At 45.8% G+C, this 21,952-nt stretch overlaps 1 protein-coding gene across 8 annotated transcripts in view; it reads left to right on the top strand.

Moving 5' to 3' along the window:
- Positions 1–21,952, top strand: part of CTIF (cap binding complex dependent translation initiation factor) — a 161,208-nt gene that overhangs the window by 51,376 nt on the left and 87,880 nt on the right. For 4 of the 8 annotated variants that reach the window (XM_088653133.1, XM_035100979.3, XM_035100975.3 and 1 more), the window contains exons 2-7: positions 2,752–2,964; positions 4,055–4,138; positions 8,781–8,903; positions 11,748–11,821; positions 13,023–13,127; positions 19,318–19,393. In XM_088653133.1, the coding sequence (XP_088509259.1) occupies positions 2,785–2,964; positions 4,055–4,138; positions 8,781–8,903; positions 11,748–11,821; positions 13,023–13,127; positions 19,318–19,393 (642 nt within the window). In that variant the 5' untranslated portion in view covers positions 2,752–2,784. The remainder of the gene's footprint in view (positions 1–2,751; positions 2,965–4,054; positions 4,139–8,780; positions 8,904–11,747; positions 11,822–13,022; positions 13,128–19,317; positions 19,394–21,952) is intronic. The other 4 variants (XM_088653135.1, XM_088653134.1, XM_035100977.3 and 1 more) reach the window with 1 other exon arrangement.

Here is a 21,952-nt window from a genome sequence, read left to right as displayed (position 1 = left end):
TGGTAGTGGCCCCCGCCCTGTGGAATGCCCTCCTTTCAGATGTCAAGGAAATAAACAACTATCTTGATTTTTGTAAGACATCTGAAGGCAGCCCTGTTTAGGGAAGTTTTTAATGTTTGACATTTTATTGTGCTTTTAATTTTCTGTTGGGAGCTGCCCAGAGTGGCTGGGGAAACCCAGCCAGATGGGTGGAGTAGAAATAAATACATTTATTATTATTATTATTATTGAAACAAGATGCAATGGCTTTAGCCAGTTAGACGCAGGGTGAAGCCGTTGCAGAGCTCACCGCCAGAGCTGGGGCCCTTCCCCCCCCAACTGCCTCATAGGCTAGGGCCAATGCAGCTGGCCCAGGCTCCTGCTCACCTTGGGGGTGGGAGGGTTCCCCCCCCCACCCCAGCTGAGGGAGCCCCGATTCCTCAGCAGCATCAGGCTTCGCTCAGGTGTGGTGTAGAAGAAGCCTCCCCCTCCTCCACCTGCAACTTGTTTCTTCCTCTGTGCTGTATGAGGGCAGATGTTGGTTTCACTCAGTGGTGTATTGCTGGTGAAACAGCTGCGTTTCAAACCCCTCTGCCAGCAGTACCCCCTGGATGAAGTTGCGCCGCTAGCAGAGGGACTCAGGAACGCAGCGGTTTGATCACTGGTATACCGCTGTGTGAAACCAACATCACGGTCTGCTCCTCATACAATTTGCGTGTGGAGATAATAAATTCAGACAACTCAAATTTTTGGTTTGGTTTTGGGCAGAATTTAGGCCGCAACTTTATTGATTACAGTCACGTGAGTGGTTGCATAGGCTCTGGTTCGACTAGCTCCCTGCACCATTGCAGGTAGTGCTGACCCAGGGCACTAACATAGGTCAGCCAAGGGTGAACACCTGGAATGGCGGAAAGCTGGGGACATGCTATGTCCACCACCCAGACGTCCCCCTGGCCTCAGGCACGGGCACAACCCCTCGCAGGGTTGACCAACCATGAATCCGTGTGTTCCTTGTTAAAGGAATATCCAATAGGGTGGGTCATAAAAAACTTTTTTGGGAAAATGTTTCCTCCCTTGATCTTATATCAGGCGTATGGTATAAACATGGTCAAATTTCAAATTGTAAGCATTTAGTACAATTTATACCTAAGTAATTAAGTATAATGTGATGTTTTGAAGCAACACATGAGTGGTGTTTTATTGTTTATGTTTACTTGTTTAGTACACCGTTTGCTTAATTGTTCCATATAACTTGTTCAAAACCATTGGTATTTCATGTAAATTATCAACATTTTTTATCTTAAATAAATAAATATTGCAGAAAATAATAGTATGCAACTATTATTGCTCTACATAAAACCTAAAATTTATGTTTATTACTTCACAATTTAACATACTGAGAATAAATGAGTCAAATTCCTATGTTTTCATCACTCGTAGTGTTTATACCATATGCCTGATATAAGATCAAGGGAGGAAACATTTTCCAAAAAAAGTTTTTTATGACCCACCCTAATATCCAAGCATAGGGTTGGCTAGGCACCCTGCCACCCCTATCCACCTGAACCAGAGCCTATCCGCAACCTTACAAGTTGTGACGATTTGCTATGCGGCAGGCGAAACCCAAGTGGCACCAGCCAATCAGCCATGCCCCAGTCCCAACGACAGGTGACACACGGCGGCATAGCAAGGTCAAGTGCAAGCCCTAAATATAGGGAGAGGTGGGCGGGTCTTCTGATGCACTGAGCCCAAAAGAGGAAGCTCAGGGCACGTGCACCGGGTTAAATAGTGGCCCCTCGATCACTTCGATTGGCATCCCTCTGACCCAATTGCACCCCAGATCAAGGGACCACCAGTAGGGTGTTGTGGCCGCTCTAATGTTCCCACCCATGACACAGGGTCTGGTTGCCAGGTCTCACCGCAACATGTGCCCCGATATCCACGCCCCAATCTAAGCTTAAGGGGCACACCCCCACCACTGACTTAAAGGGGTTTAAGCATCAGTCTTTCTTCCCAGAGGACGTTGGGAATCATAGTTATGTGCAGCGTTGGAAACAAATGTCTCCTTGCAATCGCCAAAATGGAATGCCTCGTTGCCATTTTGGGGCCAGGCGGCTCGAACGTCATATTTTTTCAATATGGCTCCCCCCCCCATTCCTGAAATTGGTTCTGATTCTGCAGATGAAATATCACAAATAAAATTCTAAAGGATGCATTGTTGGTGTGTGAGAACAGCCCAGGTCCAAGAATCCCCAGGCAGGCACCTACAGATGGTGGAGACATCCCAGCACCCAGGCATCTTCACTTGGTCGCAAGGGGCCGACAGGTGCAAAAATGCACCTGGTGGATTTCGAACGCGGTTTATGGGGGGCGGATAGGAGCGTCCTAGTGATCCGCCCTTAAGAAATGACAGTTCCCAGTTCTCAGCTATGTGAGGATATTTGACTGGTCGTTTTTAAATGTTGTTGTTGTTTAGTCATTTAGTCGTGTCCGACTCTTCGTGACCCCATGGACTTTTTCTAAACTTTGTGTTGTATTTGCTGGTTTGTGTTGTAGGCTCCTTTGGGGGTGGGTGAAGGAAGTTGGATAAAAGTCTAATCAATGCCCTGTGATATTTGTAGGCTGATGCAGAGGAGCGGGGAGGTCCTTTAAAATTCTAACAGGCTTTGAGGAGTGCAAGTGAGCAGTTCCTCAGTCTTCTCTGTTTTTGAATGCGAATATTGGCACATACGTAAAAACCATGTCTTCTCTCTCCTTCTTTCCTGCCCTTAGGCCCCTTCCGATCTTGGCTCCCTATCCAGAGTGATGGAAAATTCCTCTGCGGCTTCTGCCTCATCTGAGGCAGGGAGCAACCGTTCGCAGGAAATCGAAGAGCTGGAGCGTTTCATTGACAGCTACGTTTTGGAGTATCAGGTCCAAGGCTTACTAACGGACAAGACAGAAGGGGACGGGGAGAGCGAGAAAACACAGTCTAATGTCTCGCAGGTGCGTACAGGTGGGCGACTTGGACAGGGGGCTGTAAGGTGCAGTGGGGAGAGTACAACAAATCAGGTGACATTTGCGATGATGATGATGATGATGATGATGATGATGATGATGAATGGCATTTATATCCTCTCCCCATACGAACTGACCCAGACCCTGCGATCATCGTCTAAGGCCCCTTTTTGTGTGCTTCCTCAGCCAGAGCTCCGAAGGGGCAGCAGCACGAGGACGGGGCCTTTTCTGCAGGGGCTCCCCATTTGTGGAATGCTCTCCCCGGCGAGGTTTGCCTGGCACCTTCATTATACACCTTTAGGCGCCAGGCAAAAACGTTCCTCTTTAAATGCCTTTTATAAATGTATTTGTAGGAGAAGGTTATTGGCTTGTTTTTGGTTTTCTTCTCGTTTGTATTTGTATTTTATGTTATGTCGCGAATGGCCCTGCTATCTTCAGATGAAGGATGGTATACACATTTAATCAACAACAACAACAATATCCCACCTTTTTCTCAAGGTGGTGTACAGCTCTCCCCCACCCCCGTGTGAAGCTCCTCTTCCAGCTGTATTATTTATTTCATTTATATCCCAACTTTTTCTTCAAGGAGCTCAAGGTAGTGAGCGTAGTTCTCCCCCTCAGCATTTAATCCCCAAAACAACAACCCTGTCAGGTAGGTTAGGTTGAGAGGCAGTGACTTGCCCAAGGTCGCCCAGTGAGCTTCATGGCCGAGTGGGGATTTGAACCCTGGTCCTGGTCCAACATGAACCACCGATGCCTCTAGAGCAGGGAAACCAGCTTTTTGGGGGGGGGGCTCCAATCCACCCCCTTGTTTAATTTTATCCATTCCCTGCAGCTCTATCAATTTTAGGCTATCGATATTCCTCAAGTGGCTGACCTGTGGGCTGGCAGGCTAATAAATAATTCTGTGGGGCAGTAACTTTCTGCATAGATTCCCCTTCAATCTCCAGTTTCAAGCTCAAACAAAATTCTTTGTGAAGTTGTTCTCCTTCCAGTTTTACAGCACTGACTTTCCAGGGCTCCCTCAAAGCAGTTGTTTCACGTGGCACCTTTCTGTCCCTTTCTCTCTTTTTTTCAGTGGACAGCTGACTGCAATGAACAGGTAGAAGGCAATCGTTCCTCCTCGAGAGGCAAGAACGTAGCACCTCATAATCAAAACCAGGTAAGGGAAACAGGAACCTTCCGCTGGAAATGTGTGTGTGTGTTGTGGCTTTCTTCCTTGCCTCAAGGTTTCACCTCCAAGACTTGAGGTTCATTGACAGCTTAAAATAATGTTCCCCAAAAGGATTTTGAAGCACGGCTTTGGGTTCTTGCTGGCAACTGCACACAAACCTTCCCTCTTAAATCCATCTGAATTTTCAGTTGCAATGTAAGACTTCGGGAAATTTTGTTTCTGGGAGATCCTTCTGAAAAAATAAGAAGGTGGCTTCTGAAGAAGGTGGCTTCATTTTCAACTACCCTACTCTGCCATTTGAACTGGGTGGGAGGCAGGAGTTTTTTTCCACAGCCACAACTCACCAGAACTCACGTCCGGCACCTCTCAGGTGGGCACCATTGCCATTATAGGAGAATCATTCCTGGTGAGTTCTGGCACCTCTTTTTCTAGCAAAATAGCACTGGTGGGAGCCAGTTTTGAAAGCTGCTTGTTCCTCTGTGTTGTGATCTTCCAGTGTTGTCTATGTTATCCTTAGTTTGCTTTCGAAGCTATTTGCTAGATCATGAAAAGTTATTGGGAACAGCTTGGACTCTGATGCCTGTACTTACTGTGCTACAGAAGCCAAACTAACTAAATCAAAACAAAGACCTTGCAGCAGTGCAAAATAGCCTTTTATTAACAGTATTTCATAAACCTTAGCTTGTTTGTGAGCTAACTCTCTGTAAGCCACTTTTAGAGTTTTTGCAATCAAGGGGTATATAAATCTTATCAATTAAATCAGGCACCCCCAAACTCTGCCCTCCAGATGTTTTGGGACTACAATTCCCATCATCCCTGACCCCTGCTCTTGTTAGCTAGGGATGGTGGGAGTTGTAGTCCAAAAACATCTGGAGGGCCGAGTTTGGGGATGCCTGAACTAAATGAACAAACTTGAGCTGCTGGGTTGCAAACTTCGTCGGGCTGCTTAGTTTTGTTGAGGTTTAGCAAAGTTCTCCAACTTCATTAGCTCTTTTGCCAAGCATCCTAACGGGGTGTTTCCAGATGCGGAAGAATTAGCAATGCCAAATCATTGCTGTTCTGATTGAAGCTGGAAGGGGAAAAGCAGCTCTTTCCAGACTGCATCCGAATCATCACTCCTCCTTTCTCCAGCCGCAGTTATTGGGGGAAAGGTAATTTGCAGTGGGACCATTGTCCATGAGGAAAGGGTTAAGTGCTCCCACTCCCCCCCCCACTGCAATTTGGGAAAGGGGGGGAGCTGGATATACAGTGGTACCTCGGTGTAAGTACTTAATTGGTTCCAGGGTGCCATTTGCACCCCAAAAAGTACTTAATCCGAGCAGCGATAGTGTGTGTGCACGCGAAGCGCTGATAGAGGACTTCTGCGCATGAGTGAAGCGCGCAGATCGCTTCTGCTTGTGCAGCGGAACCCAGAAGTAAACACTTCCAGGTCCACGGAGTACTTAACCTGAAAGTACTCAACCTGAAGCATACCTAAGATCGTGAAGCTGAGGCTCCAATACTTTGGCCACCTCATGAGAAGAGAAGACTCCTTGGAAAAGACCCTGATGTTGAGAAAGATGGAGGGCACAAGGAGAAGGGGACGACAGAGGGCGAGATAGTTGGACAGTGTTCTCGAAGCTACGAACATGAGTTTGACCAAACTGCGGGAGGCAGTGGAAGACAGGAGTGCCTGGCGTGCTCTGGTCCATGGGGTCACGAAGAGTCGGACACGACTAAATGACTAAACAACAACAACATGACTGTAAAGGCAATTGTATTTGGGAAGGGCAGAGCTACAGTAATAGATATGATTACTTCAGAGGAGAAACAGATCGTAGGAAAGGACACAAACCAGGGGAGAGATCATCAGGGGGTTTGGGCTGGGTGTCCATCAATATGCGGATGATACCCAGCTCTACCTCTCTTTTAAATCAGAACCAGTGAAAGTCCTTTATGAGTGCCTGGAGGCGGTTGGAGGATGGATGGCTGCTAATGGATTGAGGTTGAATCTTTACAAGACAGAAGTACTGTTCTTTGGGGACCGGGGGGCGGGCTGGTGTGGAGGACTCCCCGGTCCTGAATGGGGTAACTGTGCCCCTGAAGGATCAGATGCACAGCCTGGGAGTCATTTTCGACTCACAGCTGTCCATGGAGGCGCAGGTCAGTTCTGTATCCAGGGCAGCTGTCTACCAGCTCCACCTGGTACGCAGGCTGAGACCCTACCTGCCAGCAGACTGTCTCGCCAGAGTTGTGCATGCTCTAGTTATCTCCCGCTTGGGCTACTGCAATGCGCACTACATGGAGCTACCTTTGAAAGTGACCCGGAAACTACAACTAATCCAGAATGCGGCAGCTAGACTGGTGACTGGGAGCGGCCCCCAAGACCACATAACACTGGTCTTGAAATTCAAAGTGTTGGTGCTGACCTTTCAAGCCCTAAAAGGCCTCGGTCCAGTATACCTGAAGGAGCATCTCCACCTCCATCGTTCTGCCCGGACACTGAGGTCCAGCGCCGAGGGCCTTCTGGCGGTTCCCTCACTGCGAGAAGCAAAGCTACAGGGAACCAGGCAGAGGGCCTTCTCGGTAGTGGCACCCACCCTGTGGAACGCCCTCCCATCAGATGTCAAAGAGATAAACAATTACCTGACATTTAGAAAGCATCTGAAGGCAGCCCTGTTTAGGGAAGTGTTTGATGTGTGACATTTTAATGTATTTTAATCTTTGTTGGAAGCCGCCCAGAGTGGCTGGGGAAACCCAGCCAGATGGGCAGGGTACAAATAATAAGTTGTTGTTATTATTGGGACCCATCTGCCCTATGCATTTAAAGCGATATCACGCCACTTTAAACAGTCACAGCTTCCCGGAAAAGAATTGCAGCAAGTACAGTTTATTATTGGTGCTCAGAGCTGTTAGGATGCCCCTATTCTCCGCACGGGGCTACAATTCCCAGACTTTCCTGGGAAGTGGGTTTGGCTGTTAAACCACACGGAGAATTGTAGCTCCACGCGGGAAATAGGTACCGTTTGTTGTGGGACTCAGACTCACTTTGGCCCCTGCAGCATAGCCAATGAGCAGGGATGATGTGAATTGTAGTCCATCATCATTTTGAGAGATAGGGCTCCTTGCCCTAGGCTTATTTGTGATTGTGCATCGCCTCTGAGAGATCTATCCTCCATCTGTCTATTACTGTTATTATTTTTTCTAGGCCATCTAAGCCTTTGGCAGCAAATTCTATATATTACGTTCCACAAATAAATACAGTGGTACCTTGGTTCTCAGACTTAATCTGTTCCAGAAGTCTGTTCCAAAATCAAAGCGTTTCAAAACCAAGGCGTGCTTTCCCATAGAAAGTAATGCAAAACGGATTAATCCGTTCCAGACTTTTAAAAACAACCCCTAAAACAGCAAGTTAACATGAATTTTACTATCTAACGAGACCATTGATCCATGAAACGAAAGCAATAATCAATGTACTGTACTATAAAATAAATAAGACAGTATTGTAGATGATAAAAATAAAAATTATTTTTTTTCCTTAGCTGATGATAGTCATTGTTTGGATGGGGGGCGTTTATCCATTTCCACAGTCACAAAGTCAATCAATCAATCAGTAGCTGAACTGGGTTCCACACAGTCACAAAAACAAATTCACCGGAAAAGCCACAAAAACGCAAAATAAATAGCAAAAACAAAAGCGCCAAACTTAAATCTGTTCCGGAAGTCTGTTTGACTTCTGAAATGTTCGAAATCCAAGGGTAAGGTTCTGATTGGTACAGGCACCCTGGAAACAATAGCCGTCAGCCGGGTTTTCAGCGTTTGGGAACCAAAGCGTTTGAGAACCAAGGTGACCACTGTATTTCGTTTTGTCTGTCCTGAATCTCCTGCTAGCCATTTTCATCAGGAGACCTAAGTTCTACTATTGTGGCACCTTCTCTAATCCTCTTGACTTTTTTCATACCATGCATAACTTCTAAAACCGGCACCATACCCCACCTGGGTCACTTCTCCCCCCCCCCCCAAAGCAAGAATTGGACAGCCAGTACCCTCCCAATATCACTTTAACTACACATCCCATCACTGCAGTTCGAAAACGTATGTGCTGAGTACTGTGTGTACACCAGAGTTCTGCTATGTCTTTATGTTTTTAAATGGTCTCAGCTTCATGAATGCAAAGGTGTTGTTTAAAGGCATATGCACACTGTGTTATCATTTTGCCTACCGGAACAAGGAGAGCTTTGAAAAGTAGAGTCATTTTTACTGGTGTCATAGATTAATGTGTCTGCTTGTGGGCAGCATTCCTGTTTGATGTGCGTTCCCCGTGGCGTCGAGGCTGTTTGTATGGAACCTTCAGGGATGTTCACACATGAAAGGGTTTATACTCTCTTCAAAGCAGCGTTTGCCAACCTGCTGCCCTCCAGATATTTTGGGCTGCAATGTCCAGCATTCTCAGCAAGCACAGCCGTGGGCACCATGTTGGCAAAAGCTACTGGGCAGGCAGGGTTTCAAATAGCCAAGGTGTGCAGTTGTCTCTAGGCACCCCAGGCTCAACTCTCTCCCACCTGCTTCCTGCCCTACAAAAAAAAGGGCATTTATTAGCTTTGATAAGTTGCCCTTAACTAAAGTGAGTTGTTGTTTTTGATGTTTCCAGGAAGAGTGGGATCACAGCAGCAGTGGCAGCTCAGGATCCCAGCCTAGTTCAGGCTCCAGGCATGGGTCTGTGTCAAAGTCTGGCGGCCGAGGGAGAAGCAGCCAGTTCAGTCACTCAACCAAGGTATCCTCTAGTGGTTTTGCTGGTGGTGGAAGACAAGACTAGGAAAGCTGGAAGAGACGTCTGGTGGTGGCTGTTCATTGCAGGCCTCATCCTGCAAGGACATGAGTCTTCGGTGTGTGTGTGGCCACATCCACGCATTCGGAGCACCGCCGCACCGCTTTATAAACATTTCCCCCAAAGAATCCTGGGAACTGTAGTTTAAGGGTGCTGAGCATTGCTAGGAGACCCTCCACCTGTTCCTCCTTACAGAGCTACAGTTCCCAGAGTGATATAACAAATAGTCTATTCCCAGGAAACTCTGGGAACTGTAGTTCCGCGAGGGGAGAATAGGAGTCTCCTAGCAACACTCAGCGCCCTTAAAAAACTACAGCTCCCAGGATTCTTTGGGGGGAGCTGTTTCTGTTTTAAGTGGTATTATAGTGCTTTAAATGTGTGGTGTGGATGTAATCTGTGTGGCATAGAGTCTGTGGTTGAATGAGCTAGGCTTCACTCCTCAAAAAGGGCCCACGTCCTGTGGCTATAACACCCCACGTTCCTACAACTTGATAGTAAATTACACATCTTTATATGAAAAGCTATAATTTGTTAGGTTGACCCAAAATTTAGCTCCCTTTTACATTTTTTACATTTTTTTAAGAATTAGAGTTTTGCATCATGCAAGCAGGAGAAGGAACTTCGTGGTTTTGAGGGTGCTCACTGATGGGTGACAGTTATGAGGGGGAAAAGGCAGTTCCTTAATGCCTGAAAAATGAAACCGCCTTTCTTTTCAGCAGAAAAACAAAATTACTCATACAATTCCAGGCTCTGTCTCTCTCTCTCTCTTTTACTGATTTGGTTTTTTAAAAAATGGACACGAAAAGAAAACATAACGGCATCACATGGTGTAAGTTGCAAAGTAAAGTTATCCGCGCAGAAGAACAAGAACTCGACCAACAAAAATGAATTATGTTTCTTCAATAGAATTAACAGAGATCTGGAATAGTTGCTAGCGAGACCCCCCAACTCTTTTGAGTGGATAGCATAGGTTTACAGATTTGGATCTTTTTTAAAAAAAACAACAACCCATAAGTCTACTTTTACGTTAAGTCCAGTTTCAAAATTTCCAAACCATTAGCAAGCCAAGCGATAATGAAGGGTGCACTTCTTGAGCCCAGTATTTTGCTATATGGGGATTTCGCTCTTGCAAATAGGTGGCGCCCCATGTTTTTAGACTCTCCTGGGCATCATGAGAGTTTGACTATGTCCACATGCGCTCAGCGTCCTGAGGGAATGTGACTGCCACAGCTGCAATGCTGACGGCTTCTGTGACCAAAATGTAGGGGAAGGTGTGGGTATCATTTGAGTAACCCTTGAGCACACCATTTGCACAGCCCTAAGTCACTCCCAGGTAATGAAGCCTGTCAGCACCTGATAAATCACACGGACAAGAGGAGTTGGCCCTCATTAGCCGTTGTGCTTTGCTTGTGGACTGTGTTTAGTTTGTTGAGGGTTGTCAGTTGTTAGTTTGTTGTGTTGTCAGCTTCTATTGTCTCGACAAGCTAGGTGTTGTGTTAGCCTCCAAACTGTGAGCCCATCAAAAGGATGATTGTCTGAATGAGAAACTTCCAGCTACAACTGTTGTTTCAGCCAGAACTTATTGCTGATTATCTGTTTTAAGCGTCACCTGCTGGAGAATAACAGGCCTGCAGTTATATGGTTGCTTCTGGTTAGGGGGGGGGGGGTGAGGGATGAGGGAAAGATCCCTGATCTCGCTAGGGTGATCTGCTGTTTTAACTCTTCATCTTCCAATCTGGCTGGATTTCCCCAGCCACTCTGGGCGGCTTCCAACAGAAAAATAAAACAAAAGAATCAATTAAACATTAAAAAGCCTCCCTAAACAGGGCTGCCTTCTGAAGTCTTCTAAAAATCTGGTACAGTGGTGCCTTGCTTAACGAACACCCTGTAAGACGAAATTTTCGCTTAAAGAAATGATTTTTCTAGCGGAGGTTGCCTCGCTAGACGAATTCGTTTTACGAAAAAATCGTCTAGCGAATCGCGGTTTCCCATAGGAATGCATTGAAATTCAATTAATGCGTTCCTATGGGCAATTTTTTTAAAAAAAAAACAATTCAATGCATTCCTGTGGGATTCGCTAGACAAATTTTTCGTTATAAGAATAGACCCGTGGAACAAATTAAATTCGTCTAGCGAGGCACCACTGTAGTTGTTTTTCTCTTTGACATCTGGTGGGAGGGCATTCCACAGGGCGGGCGCCACTACCGAGAAGGCCCTCTGCCTGGTTCCCTGCAACTTGGCTTCTCGCAATATGTACTCTGGGGCAGGTTTCAGTTACAACCCATTTATCAATTTTATTCCCGATTCACTGTCCAAACACATCTCAGTTTCATTGGCTCACACTGTTGTCTGGAACTGAGATTCAGCAATGTCAGGATTGCCTCCAGACCATCTGAGCTATTTTATGAAAGGGATTCAAGTTTGCACAGCTAAACTGGATCAATGCGCCCTGGCGCCCTAGCCCAGCAACGGAAAGGAATAAGACTGTTATTATTATTATTTTTTGCAATTTGGAAAGTAATGGGGGCGAAACACATTGAGAAGAGTGGGGCGAAGAAATGACTACCGTGAAGACCTGTAAAACATCTCACAAGAAGACCAGGGTGAATGCTCAGCTATTATTTTCATGTATTAGATTTGTATATAAGCAAACTTTGTGCAAGCAAATATTGCTGAATGCTCAGTAAATTGGTAATCTGAAACCACTCTCCGTTATTTAAGGCAAGTTTCATGGTAGACGTGTCGTTCTGCTTGAAAGTAATGAAGATTTTACACCTTTTTTTTTTTTAGAACGGCAACAAAGACAATTCCCTTGACATGCTGGGAACAGATATCTGGGCAGCCAATACTCTCGAGTCCTTCAGGTCAGTTCAGCTCTTAAAATGTCACCCTACCAGTTACCTGCTATTTTTTTCTGCTTGCTTCTAAACCTTTTAATCTCACTGCTATTACAAGGTTCTACCGTTACAGTTGCAATATCTATTCTGGTTGATGAGGGTTGCTGGGAGGAAGCAAACGTAAAATTCCCAGCTCCAGGCCATCTTCCCAATACTGTTTCAACAAGCTGGATGTTTGCCTTTATGGGCTATAACATTTCAGTTGATTATTAAAATCAGTCAGATTGCCTCAAAAGCTTTTGTGTGTGTGTGTGCGTGCAGGGAGGCAGGGGACTAAAATAAGATGCCCTAATCAATTAGGCAAGATACCTTTTTGGAAAACTCTTCACTATTTCTGTTAATAGAAGTTATTCTAAGATGCCACCTGCCACCTGGAGGTTTTTAGAAGAAGCAACCTCCACTTCTCACACCAAAGCAAATGCTACTTAAAAGGTGGTAAAGGTAAAGGGACCCCTGACCATTAGGTCCAGTCGTGACCGACTCTGGGGTTGCGCGCTCATCTCGCATTATTGGCCGAGGGAGCCGGCGAACAGCTTCCAGGTCATGTGGTCAGCATGACAAAGTCACTTCTGGCGAACCAGAGCAGCACACGGAAACGCCGTTTACCTTCCCGCAGTAGCGGTTCCTATTTATCTACTTGCATTTTGACGTGCTTTCGAACTGCTAGGTGGGCAGGAGCTGGGACCAAACAATAGAAGCTCACCCGCTGACCTTCCAATCGGCAAGTCCAAGCAGCGCAGTGTTTTAAATCACAGCGCCACCCGCGTCCTTTTTCTCTTAGGGTTACGAGATGCAAATTAATTGTTGTCATTTAATGGAAGGGTTTGGTTTTTTTGCTTGGGGAGCTCACCCAATCACAGGGATTCGAACCGCTGACCTTCTGATCAGCAAGCCCTAGGCTCAGTGGTTTAACCCACAGCGCCACCTGGGTCCCTTACTTATAAGGTGGTACCTACTGCAAAATAAATAGGCACCAATGAACGAATGCCTATGCTCATCTAGTCCTCATTCACCCACTGTAGTCTAATAAAAGCACATGAGGTTGGTGGTTCATTCAACTCCCAAGTGCCCTGTTCAGTAGATCCATGCACAACTTTTAAAAAAATCATTTTGTGGCGTGCGTGCGATTCAACTGCTCTGTGTCTCATCCCCTCTCTTTTCTTCCTAGCGGTGCCACCTGGGACTTGCAACCTGAAAAACTTGACTTCACACAATTCCACAGAAAGCTCCGCAACACCCCCAAGCATCCTCTCCCACACATAGACAGAGAAGGGTGAGTAGGGCGCCGGACTTTGCTTACTTTCTGGTTGGGAGGCAGAAAACCCAAAGGCCATTGGAAGAGGAACCCTGCTGGGTCGTCCAAAGGCCCATCTCGCCCAGCGTCACACAGTGACTGACCAACCAGGTGCCACCAAATGAGAAGGACATAAAAATAGCCTGCTAGATCAGGCCAATGGCTTATCTGGCCCAGCATCCCATTCTCACTGTGACCAACCCCACATGCCTATGGGAAACTAGCAAGGAGAACGTGAGCACCACGACAGTTTCCCCTCCTATGGTTTTCAGCAACTGGTATTCAGAAGCATCACTTCCTCCAGCTAGTAGCCTCCGATAGCCCTCTTCTCCTTCAATGACAGGACACAAGTCCAACATCTCTCTTCCCTCCTGAACTATCCAGCTTGGTTGACTGCTTCCAGGATTCCTATAGCCGTAACAAGTGGGGGACCCTTAACCACATTTGTGGTGAGTCAGCAGCCTCTAAGAGGACTGCTCCTGCGCAAGGTGTTCGCAACTCGAGGCAGGAGTTTGCTTAGAGCAGGGGTCAGCAAACTTTTTCAGCAGGGGGCCGGTCCACTGTCCCTCAGACCTTGTGGAGGACCGGACTGTATTTTGGAAAAAAATAATAATGAATGAATTCCTATTCCCCACAAATAACCCAGAGATGCATTGTAAATAAAAGGGCATATTCTACTCATAAAAAGGTAAAGGGGCCCCTGACCATCAGGTCCAGTCGTGTCCGACTCTGGGGTTGCATCGCTCTTCTCGCTCTATAGGCCAAGGGAGCTGGCGTTTGTCCACAGACAGCTACCGGGTCATGTGGCCAGCATGACAAAGCTGCTTCTGGCGAACCAGAGCAGCGCACGGAAACGCCGTTTACCTTCCCGCCGGAGCGGTCCCTATTGATCTACTTGCACTTTGACGTGCTTTCAAACTGCTAGGTTGGCAGTATTTATTCTACCCATAAATAATAATAATAATAATAATAATAATAATAATAATAATAATAATAATTTATTTATACCCCGCCCATCTGGCTGGGTTTCCCCAGCCACTCTGGGCAGCTTCCAACAAAATATTAAAATACAATGGTCTGTTAAACATTAAAAGCTTCCCTAAACATGTAAAAACACGCTGATTCCCGGACTGTCCATGGGCCGGATTTAGAAGGCGGTTGGGCCGGATCCAGCCCCCGGGCCTTAGTTTGCCTACCCCTGGTTTATAGCTCATAGAGGAAAAGGAGTGGTTTCAGGAGAAAGACAATTCATTATTTCCCACCACCCATCCAGTCCTCTTTAGCTGTGCTTCCAGGCTTGAACATGGTCATATAATTGACGGAGGGTGGTTTCTGGAGATGCAGAAAGGGAAGAAGTACGGGTATCCTTTTTTACTTTCCACTGCTCCTGAAACCTCCCTTTTATCATGGGCAGAGAAGGGCTCAAGGCATTCGGACCCTAATCCTCCTCGCATGAGACACTGCATTGTTTGGGGTTCAAACAATACAAGCTCCCCTCTATTTTCCTACACACACACACACACACACACACACACACACACACACACACCACTGACACCCACAACATTCCACAGGTGCTAGAAACTTGTTTAGCGTAGATCCTTGTTGGACCGTTTGAGAAGGTTTCATCTCGTGGGGTTTCTTTTAATTGTCTTCTAACTTGCTAACCAATGTAATTCTGCATTCCCGGGGAATTCCCCTTGACTGTAGAAACCACTTCCTTAATTTTGTTTTGCATCCAGACTGGTAGTAGGGTGCCAGACAACCCGAGTTCAGTATTAGGGGATGGTGATAACATTAGCAGAGGTAAAGTATTACGTGCCTTTTGTTTTAAGAAAAAAAGGAGAAGCGTGAAAGACATTTGCTCTCTTTGGTTGTCGCAACCACTGCCTTATGAGACGAATACAGTCGTACCTCGCAAGACGAATGCCCTGCAAGACGAATTTTTCGCAAGACGAATGCGTCTTGCAATCTGATGGTGACTCGCAAGACGAATTTGTTTTGCAAAAAATTCGTCTTGCAAATCATGGTTTCCCATAGGAATGCATTGAAATTTAATTAGTGCGTTCCTATGGGCAAAAAAAGAAATTTCAATGCATTCCTATGGGAAACCGCGATTCGCAAGATGACTTTTTCGCAAAACGAATTGACTCGCGGAATGAATTAAATTCGTCTTGCGAGGCACTACTGTACCACATCCCGTTTCAAAGAGGGAGAAATGAAGGGTGGACATTGTCGAACTGCCCAAGGCCGCCCTGTGCAATTTGTTCCAACACATTTCCAAGCAGCTAGGAAGCAAGAGACCTGTTTAGAAAATCCTATTGAAATGGAAGGTGTGAACTTTTCAAGCACCTAAATTTCGCACCTGGTACAACAACCTTGTGCTTTGTCCTGTACTTCTGCAGAATTGTGACGCGCACGCAGCCTTTCATATAGAATATAGGATTCTTTTGTGCTACTGAAACTTTAAGGTACAACAGGTTAAGCAGGTGGTTGCTTCAAGGTCTCATCCTGTGATGGGTTTTTAGAATCCTTTCACATCAAAGACATTGGGTCAACAAGTGTTAATCCTGCGAAGAAATGCCATTGAATCCAATTTCTGTTTTTATTCCGAAAGAAACGGAAGCATGCAACCAGCGGGAAAGGTTTCGGTCTTTCTGGTTTGTGTTATGTTATAACCATGAGTTCCATAGAAATCCACATTGCCCATTGTTTAATGATGAATAACAGCAGAACACACTTTTCTGCAAATATGTGGTCCATGTGGCATTGAAACTCCCAGCCGTCTTATTTTGGTTGGACTCTTGCTGTTTAAAGAGATTGCAGTAAGCCTTCCTGACCTTTTGTGCAGGCTACAAATAGGTGCACATGTTTCCACGGGTATCTCTACACTCTAGATTTAAAGGGACTTGCTAAAAAGCCTCACCCCTCCCCATTTCCACAATGACTCCTGGGAAATGTAGTTTGGTGGTGGGGGCGAAAGTGTCTTTAACAGAGAAGCTGCATCACTTGGCCAAACAGTGCCCAGGATAATTTCAGGGGAAGTTGTGTAAGCTTGCAGTGTAGATCTTATTTATTTGCTTGCTTACAGGGCCCCAGAGTCATGTACATCAGTGCAAATAGTAAAGCAGGTTGAATACAATCCTGTCACTCCTTAAGTTACAATAGAAGAAAGGCAGCCTTAAGTTATTTGTCGCTTCCATACGAAATCCAACCGCAGGAGTTCATTTAACAGTTCTTTACCCAACTTCTCCTCCAGAAAACTTGCTGAAAGAGATGTTTTCTTATTTTAAAAAATGTAATGAAGGGGCCAGATGAACCTTTAAATGTGTCCACCACTGCTGCTGCTTCTGTGCTTCATCTGGAATATTTTTGTCTCTGCTGTTTAAGGGAAAGCAGCCATAAAGGCCCTACTGTGCATACCTTTGCTGGGCTCTGTGCATTGAATGGAGGCATCTCTCTGTGTGTGATAAGCTCCCCTTCCTGCTAAGCTATTTATTTCACCCATACCCAATGGCGTCGCAGTGTGGGGGCGGTGCGCTCCCGGCGCCAGGTCTCCAGGGGTGACAAGGCGGCACCCCACCGTGGCAGCACCGCTCCAGCGCCGTACGGACGTTGCCACACATGCGCACTATGTAGCAACACCCCGCTCCCGAGTGCACGTCATGTTTGCTGCTCTGGGTGCCCGAGCGGCTTCCCCCATCACTGCTCATACCCATACCTTTTTTGGCCAGGAGCTCAGGGTGGTATAAATGGTTCTTCTACCTTTGTGAGATGGGTAAGGCTGAGAGGCAGTAAACTTAAGGTCACCCCAGTCAAGCTTCGTGGCTGCCTTGGGGATTCGAACCGCTGCCTCCTGGGTCCTAGTCCAGCACTCTTTAACTCAAACTTAGCAGTCCTAGTCCAGCACTCTTTAACTCAAACTTAGCAGTGTGATGCAGCAGCTAAAAAAGCCAATGCTGTTCTGGGCTGCATCAATAGGAGTATAGCCTCTAGATCAAGGGAAGTAATAGTACCACTGTATTCTGCTCTGCTCAGACCTCACCTGGAGTACTGTGTCCAGTTCTGGGCACCACAGTTCAAGAAGGATACTGACAAGCTGGAACGTGTCCAGAAGAGGGCAACCAAAATGGTCAAAGGCCTGGAAACGATGCCTTATGAGGAACGGCTTAGGGAGCTGGGTGTATTTAGCCTGGAGAAGAGAAGGTTAAGGGGTGATATGATAGCCATGTTCAAATATATTAAAGGATGTCATATAGAGGAGGGAGAAAGGTTGTTTTCTGCTGCTCCAGAGAAGCGGACACGGAGCAATGGATTCAAACTACAAGAAAGAAGATTTCACCTAAACATTAGGAAGAACTTCCTGACAGTAAGAGCTGTTCGGCAGTGGAATTTGCTACCAAGGAGTGTGGTGGAGTCTCCTTCTTTGGAGGCCTTTAAGCAGAGGCTTGACAGGCATATGTCAAGAATCCTTTGATGGTGTTTCCTGCTCGGCAGGGGGTTGGACTGGATGGCCCTCGTGGTCTATTCCAACTCTATGATTCTATGAAACTGCAGCTGCCTCTGTGTTCTACCATAGACCTGCTTATTACTATTCTCTGCTTATTATTCTTCTCTGGAGCTGCCATGATTTCTTTTGGGAATGTGTTATTGTGAAGGGAATGCGTCACAATGTTGACATTGGTACGCATCTCAGCAGCTGAAAGCGAAGTTTGTTTATTTAATTTATTAAATCTGAGTGTATACTGCTCTTCGTCTGTAGATCTCGGGGGCAGGGGCGGGACGGTTCACAGCATAGAAAGGCAATATAAAAGGTAAAGGGACCCCTGACCGTTAGGTCCAGTCGTGACCGGCTCTGGGGTTGCGCTGCTCATCTCGTGTTATTGGCCGAGGGAGCCGGCGTACAGCTTCCAGGCCATGTGGCCAGCATGACAAAGCCGCTTCTGGTGAAACCAGAGCAGCGCACGGAAACACCGTTTACCTTCCTGCTGTAGCGGTACCTATTTATCTACTTGCACTTTGACGTGCTTTCGAACTGCTAGGTTGGCAGGAGCTGGGACCGAGCAACGGGAGCTCACCCCGTCACAGGAATTCGAACCGCCGACCTTCTGATCGGCAAGCCCTAGGCTCTGTGGTTTAACCCACAGTGCCACCTGTGTCCAAAAAAGTCTATATAAAAACCACAAAACACATAATAGAAATAACACAAGCGAACGAACAACACCCCCCCCACCTCACATTTAAAAGCGTATTGAATGTTGATCAGCCAGAGGCCTGGTGGATGAGGAAGATGGATTATTAAGACATGGAAATGAAAATTGGAACCGGCGGGGGAGGGGGGCGGAGAGAAGAAGAAAGATTTTTCGGCATTTACCATGTTTGGAGAAACACCTGTCTGAGTTTGGTTTTGTGTGGGTTTTTTAAATAATATTTTATTAATTTTCCATTTTATGATATTTAAACACATCTTTGTGTTGACTTCTTTTGCTCATACGAGCCTGTCGACTTCCCTCCCTCCCGCCTCATGGTTTTCAAAATTCATTTGTATATCGTAGCATTTATACATTTTCCATTTTACGTTTCACTCATTCAGAATATCACAAATTTTAAATAAATATAAAAGGGTAGTGACCATTATCATTACAAGTCTTCTTATAACCCTGCTGTAGTGTTGATAATTGCTTGCAATGGTCCTTCAGATATCGTATGCTTTTACCCCAGCCTTTTTAGAAAGCTTGATCACGTTGGTTTCGGATTTTTCCAGTCAGCTTTGCTAATTCCACAAAGTCCATCATCTTCATCTGCCACTCTTCCTTCATTGGTATTCTTGTTTCCATTTTTGGGCTAAAAGGATTCTTGCTGCGGTTGTTGCATACTTAAACAGGTTTTTTTTAAAAAAAAATCTCCCTTTGGTATCTCTTCACCCACAATACCCAATAAAAATGCTTCCGGCTTTTTAACAAAGGTGTACCTAAACATTTTCTTCAAATCCTTATGTATCATTTTCCAATATGCCTTTACCTTATTACAAGTCTACCACATATGATACAAGTTCAAGTTTTGTTTTGTGTTGTTTGTCACTCCTTTGTAAGCCATGAGCCGCCAGCCTGTGCATGAACACATTTTTGCGCATGGTGTTCATTTGCCCCTTTGTCTGTCCCTGACTCAGGATTGGAAAAGGGAAGAGCGAGGACGGAGATGGAATCAACCTCAACGACATAGGGAAGGTTCTCCCAGCCTGGCAGGTGAGTCTTTTCCCAGCCCTGCTTTGTACAACTTGTTCTGTCTGCTTGACAAACAAACAGGAGAGCCGTTCAGCCCCCAAGCTCCCAACTGTGTCTGAAACGTGCCAGGTCTCTGGCCATTCAGGCCAAGAACCATTCCTTGCTGTCATTGGAGCATTATGTTCTGTAAAGGGCTTTTTTTATTGTCTAAATTGCATTTGTGGATTTTTGAGTTTGATGTAAGAATACACACAGCACATTTGGTATTTGCAGAATGAAGCCCATGTACATCAGTGTAAAGGGTTGCACCAAACACATCACTGGGCTGTTTTAGGCAGGGGTGAAATCAGTTATAAGGGGTAGTTATACTGCCCTTTAGTTGTGGACTCAGAGGAGCACAGGGTCATTTTTCACACAGGTGTGAGGACTGAGAGTCATTGGTGAGTTAAAAGAAAATTATCAGGAAGTAATTGCTTTTTAATAAAAATTGTTTTTTAAAAGTGATTTGTATAATTATATCGTGTCTGCAATATTTTCCACAGAGGTATGGGCATGATATATTATTAAAAGCAGTGCTTTTTTTCTTTTAATAAAAAACGTTTAGCGGTACTCTCATTTTCCTACTCATATTGAAATACTGCCCCATACCTTCCGGTCTGATGCGGAATGAATGGCGGCGCGCCCTGTGTCGTCTGAGTAAAGGACGACACGATTCTGGCTGTCAGGGCTCTGGGGGCGAGTGCCAGGGCTAGGTGCCCCCCTGAAAAAAACCCCACAGTTCAGTGGGACAGGCCTGGGGTAGGCAAGCTAAGCCCGTGGGCTGGATGTGGCCCAATTGTCTTCACAATCCGGACCGCGGGCGGTCTGGGAAGCAGCGTGTTTTTACATGAGTAGAATGTGTCCTTTTAAAAATGCATCTCTGGGTTATTTGTGGGGCATAGGAATTCTTTCATTTCCCCCAAAAAGATATAGTCCGGCCCACCACATGGTCTGAGGGACGGTGGACCGGCCCATGGCTGAAAAAGGTTGCTGACCCCTGATCTAGATGATTTTCAGGGTCCCTTCAAACTCTATTCTTCTTTGACTATGTTGCCTGTGGAGAGGTTAAGCCATGCCTCCTTTTTCATCCTGCAAGGGAAATGATGTCATATGACACCAAAAGCGTGATCTTAATAGCGATGGCAGGTTTATAGGAGTAGCTTTATGCTGTTCTTCACTAGTTTAGGGTTTTCTCTTTTTACAGCAAGGCATATGTGCACTCCGCTCTCAACTGTGGCTCCTAGAAGTTGCCGGCCCACGATAGTGGTCACATTCCGGGAACGACTTCAACTGGCCGGCTAAACCAGATGAGGATGGAAAGCTAGTGTGTCAAGAAATAAGTATTTTAGCTTGGCCAAACATGCTAGATTTTCTCTGTGGAGGGACCTTTTTTGTAGGAAGGAACATTTAGCCATGTGTGCCCCCACTTGCAATCAGAATTGATACAGCCCAGATAGCAATTAGAAGTGCTTTTCTTCTAGAAAAAAAGCGGCCGCCGAGACCACATAACATAACATCGGTCTTGAAAGATCTACATTGGCTCCCAGTACGTTTCCGAGCACAGTTCAAAGTGTTGGTGCTGACCTTTAAAACCCTAAATGGCCTGGGTCCAGTATACCTGAAGGAGTGTCTCCACCCCCATCGTTCTGCCCGGACACTGAGGTCCAGTGCCGAGGGCCTTCTGGCGGTTCCCTCGTTGCGAGAAGCCAAGTTGCAGGGAACCAGGCAGAGGGCCTTCTCGGTGGTGGCACCCGCCCTGTGGAATGCCCTCCCATCAGATGTCAAAGAGAAAAACAGCTACCAGATTTTTAGAAGACATCTGAAGGCAGCCCTGTTTAGGGAGGCTTTTAATGTTTAATACCGGTAGATTATTTTATTTCATTTTTCTGTTGGAAGCCGCCCAGAGTGGCTGGGGAAACCCAGCCAGATGGGCAGGATATAAATAATAAATTATTATTATTATTATTATTATTATTAATATGCAGTTCCATCCAAGACTGTTAGAGTAAGGCAACATTTCCCAGAATGGTCAATGTTGACTCACTGGGGTCAGTAGAAGGGGGGGGGAGGGGAGAGAGAGCAAAAGGAGATTCAAAATGGCCTGTGGAGGAAAAGAAGTTTAGAAGGTTCAAAATACTGGTATGTATTTAGGAACTCTGAGCCTCAGAAATAAAGGGCAGTGAGAAACTGTATTTTATAAAAACAATTCCACAATACAATATTCTCAGACCATACTGCAAAATTCTTTTCTTTGCCTTTTATGCTGTCTAATAATGGTGAGTAAACCGTGTTGGTTATATATTGATATTTCTTGAATTTGCTTTCTTTACATTTCCCAAGAATCTGGGCTGGGCTTGATGATAATTTTATAAGCTTGTCAAAGGAGTCAATGGACGTCCAGAATTTGTGAAACCCTGAGTTGGATGCATTTCTTATCGGGAACCAGGAGGTGGCAGCAGAAACCCACACTGTGACTTATCCTGCCACTGTATGTCAGAGTTACATTCCGTTCTACAGAATGTGCAGTATGACCCAAAAATG

The sequence above is a fragment of the Zootoca vivipara genome, chromosome 10 (assembly GCF_965207765.1).
Source record: "Zootoca vivipara chromosome 10, rZooViv2.hap1.1, whole genome shotgun sequence".
In the NCBI taxonomy this organism is placed as follows: Eukaryota; Metazoa; Chordata; class Lepidosauria; order Squamata; family Lacertidae; genus Zootoca; species Zootoca vivipara.
This window is presented reverse-complemented; position numbering and strand designations above follow the sequence as displayed.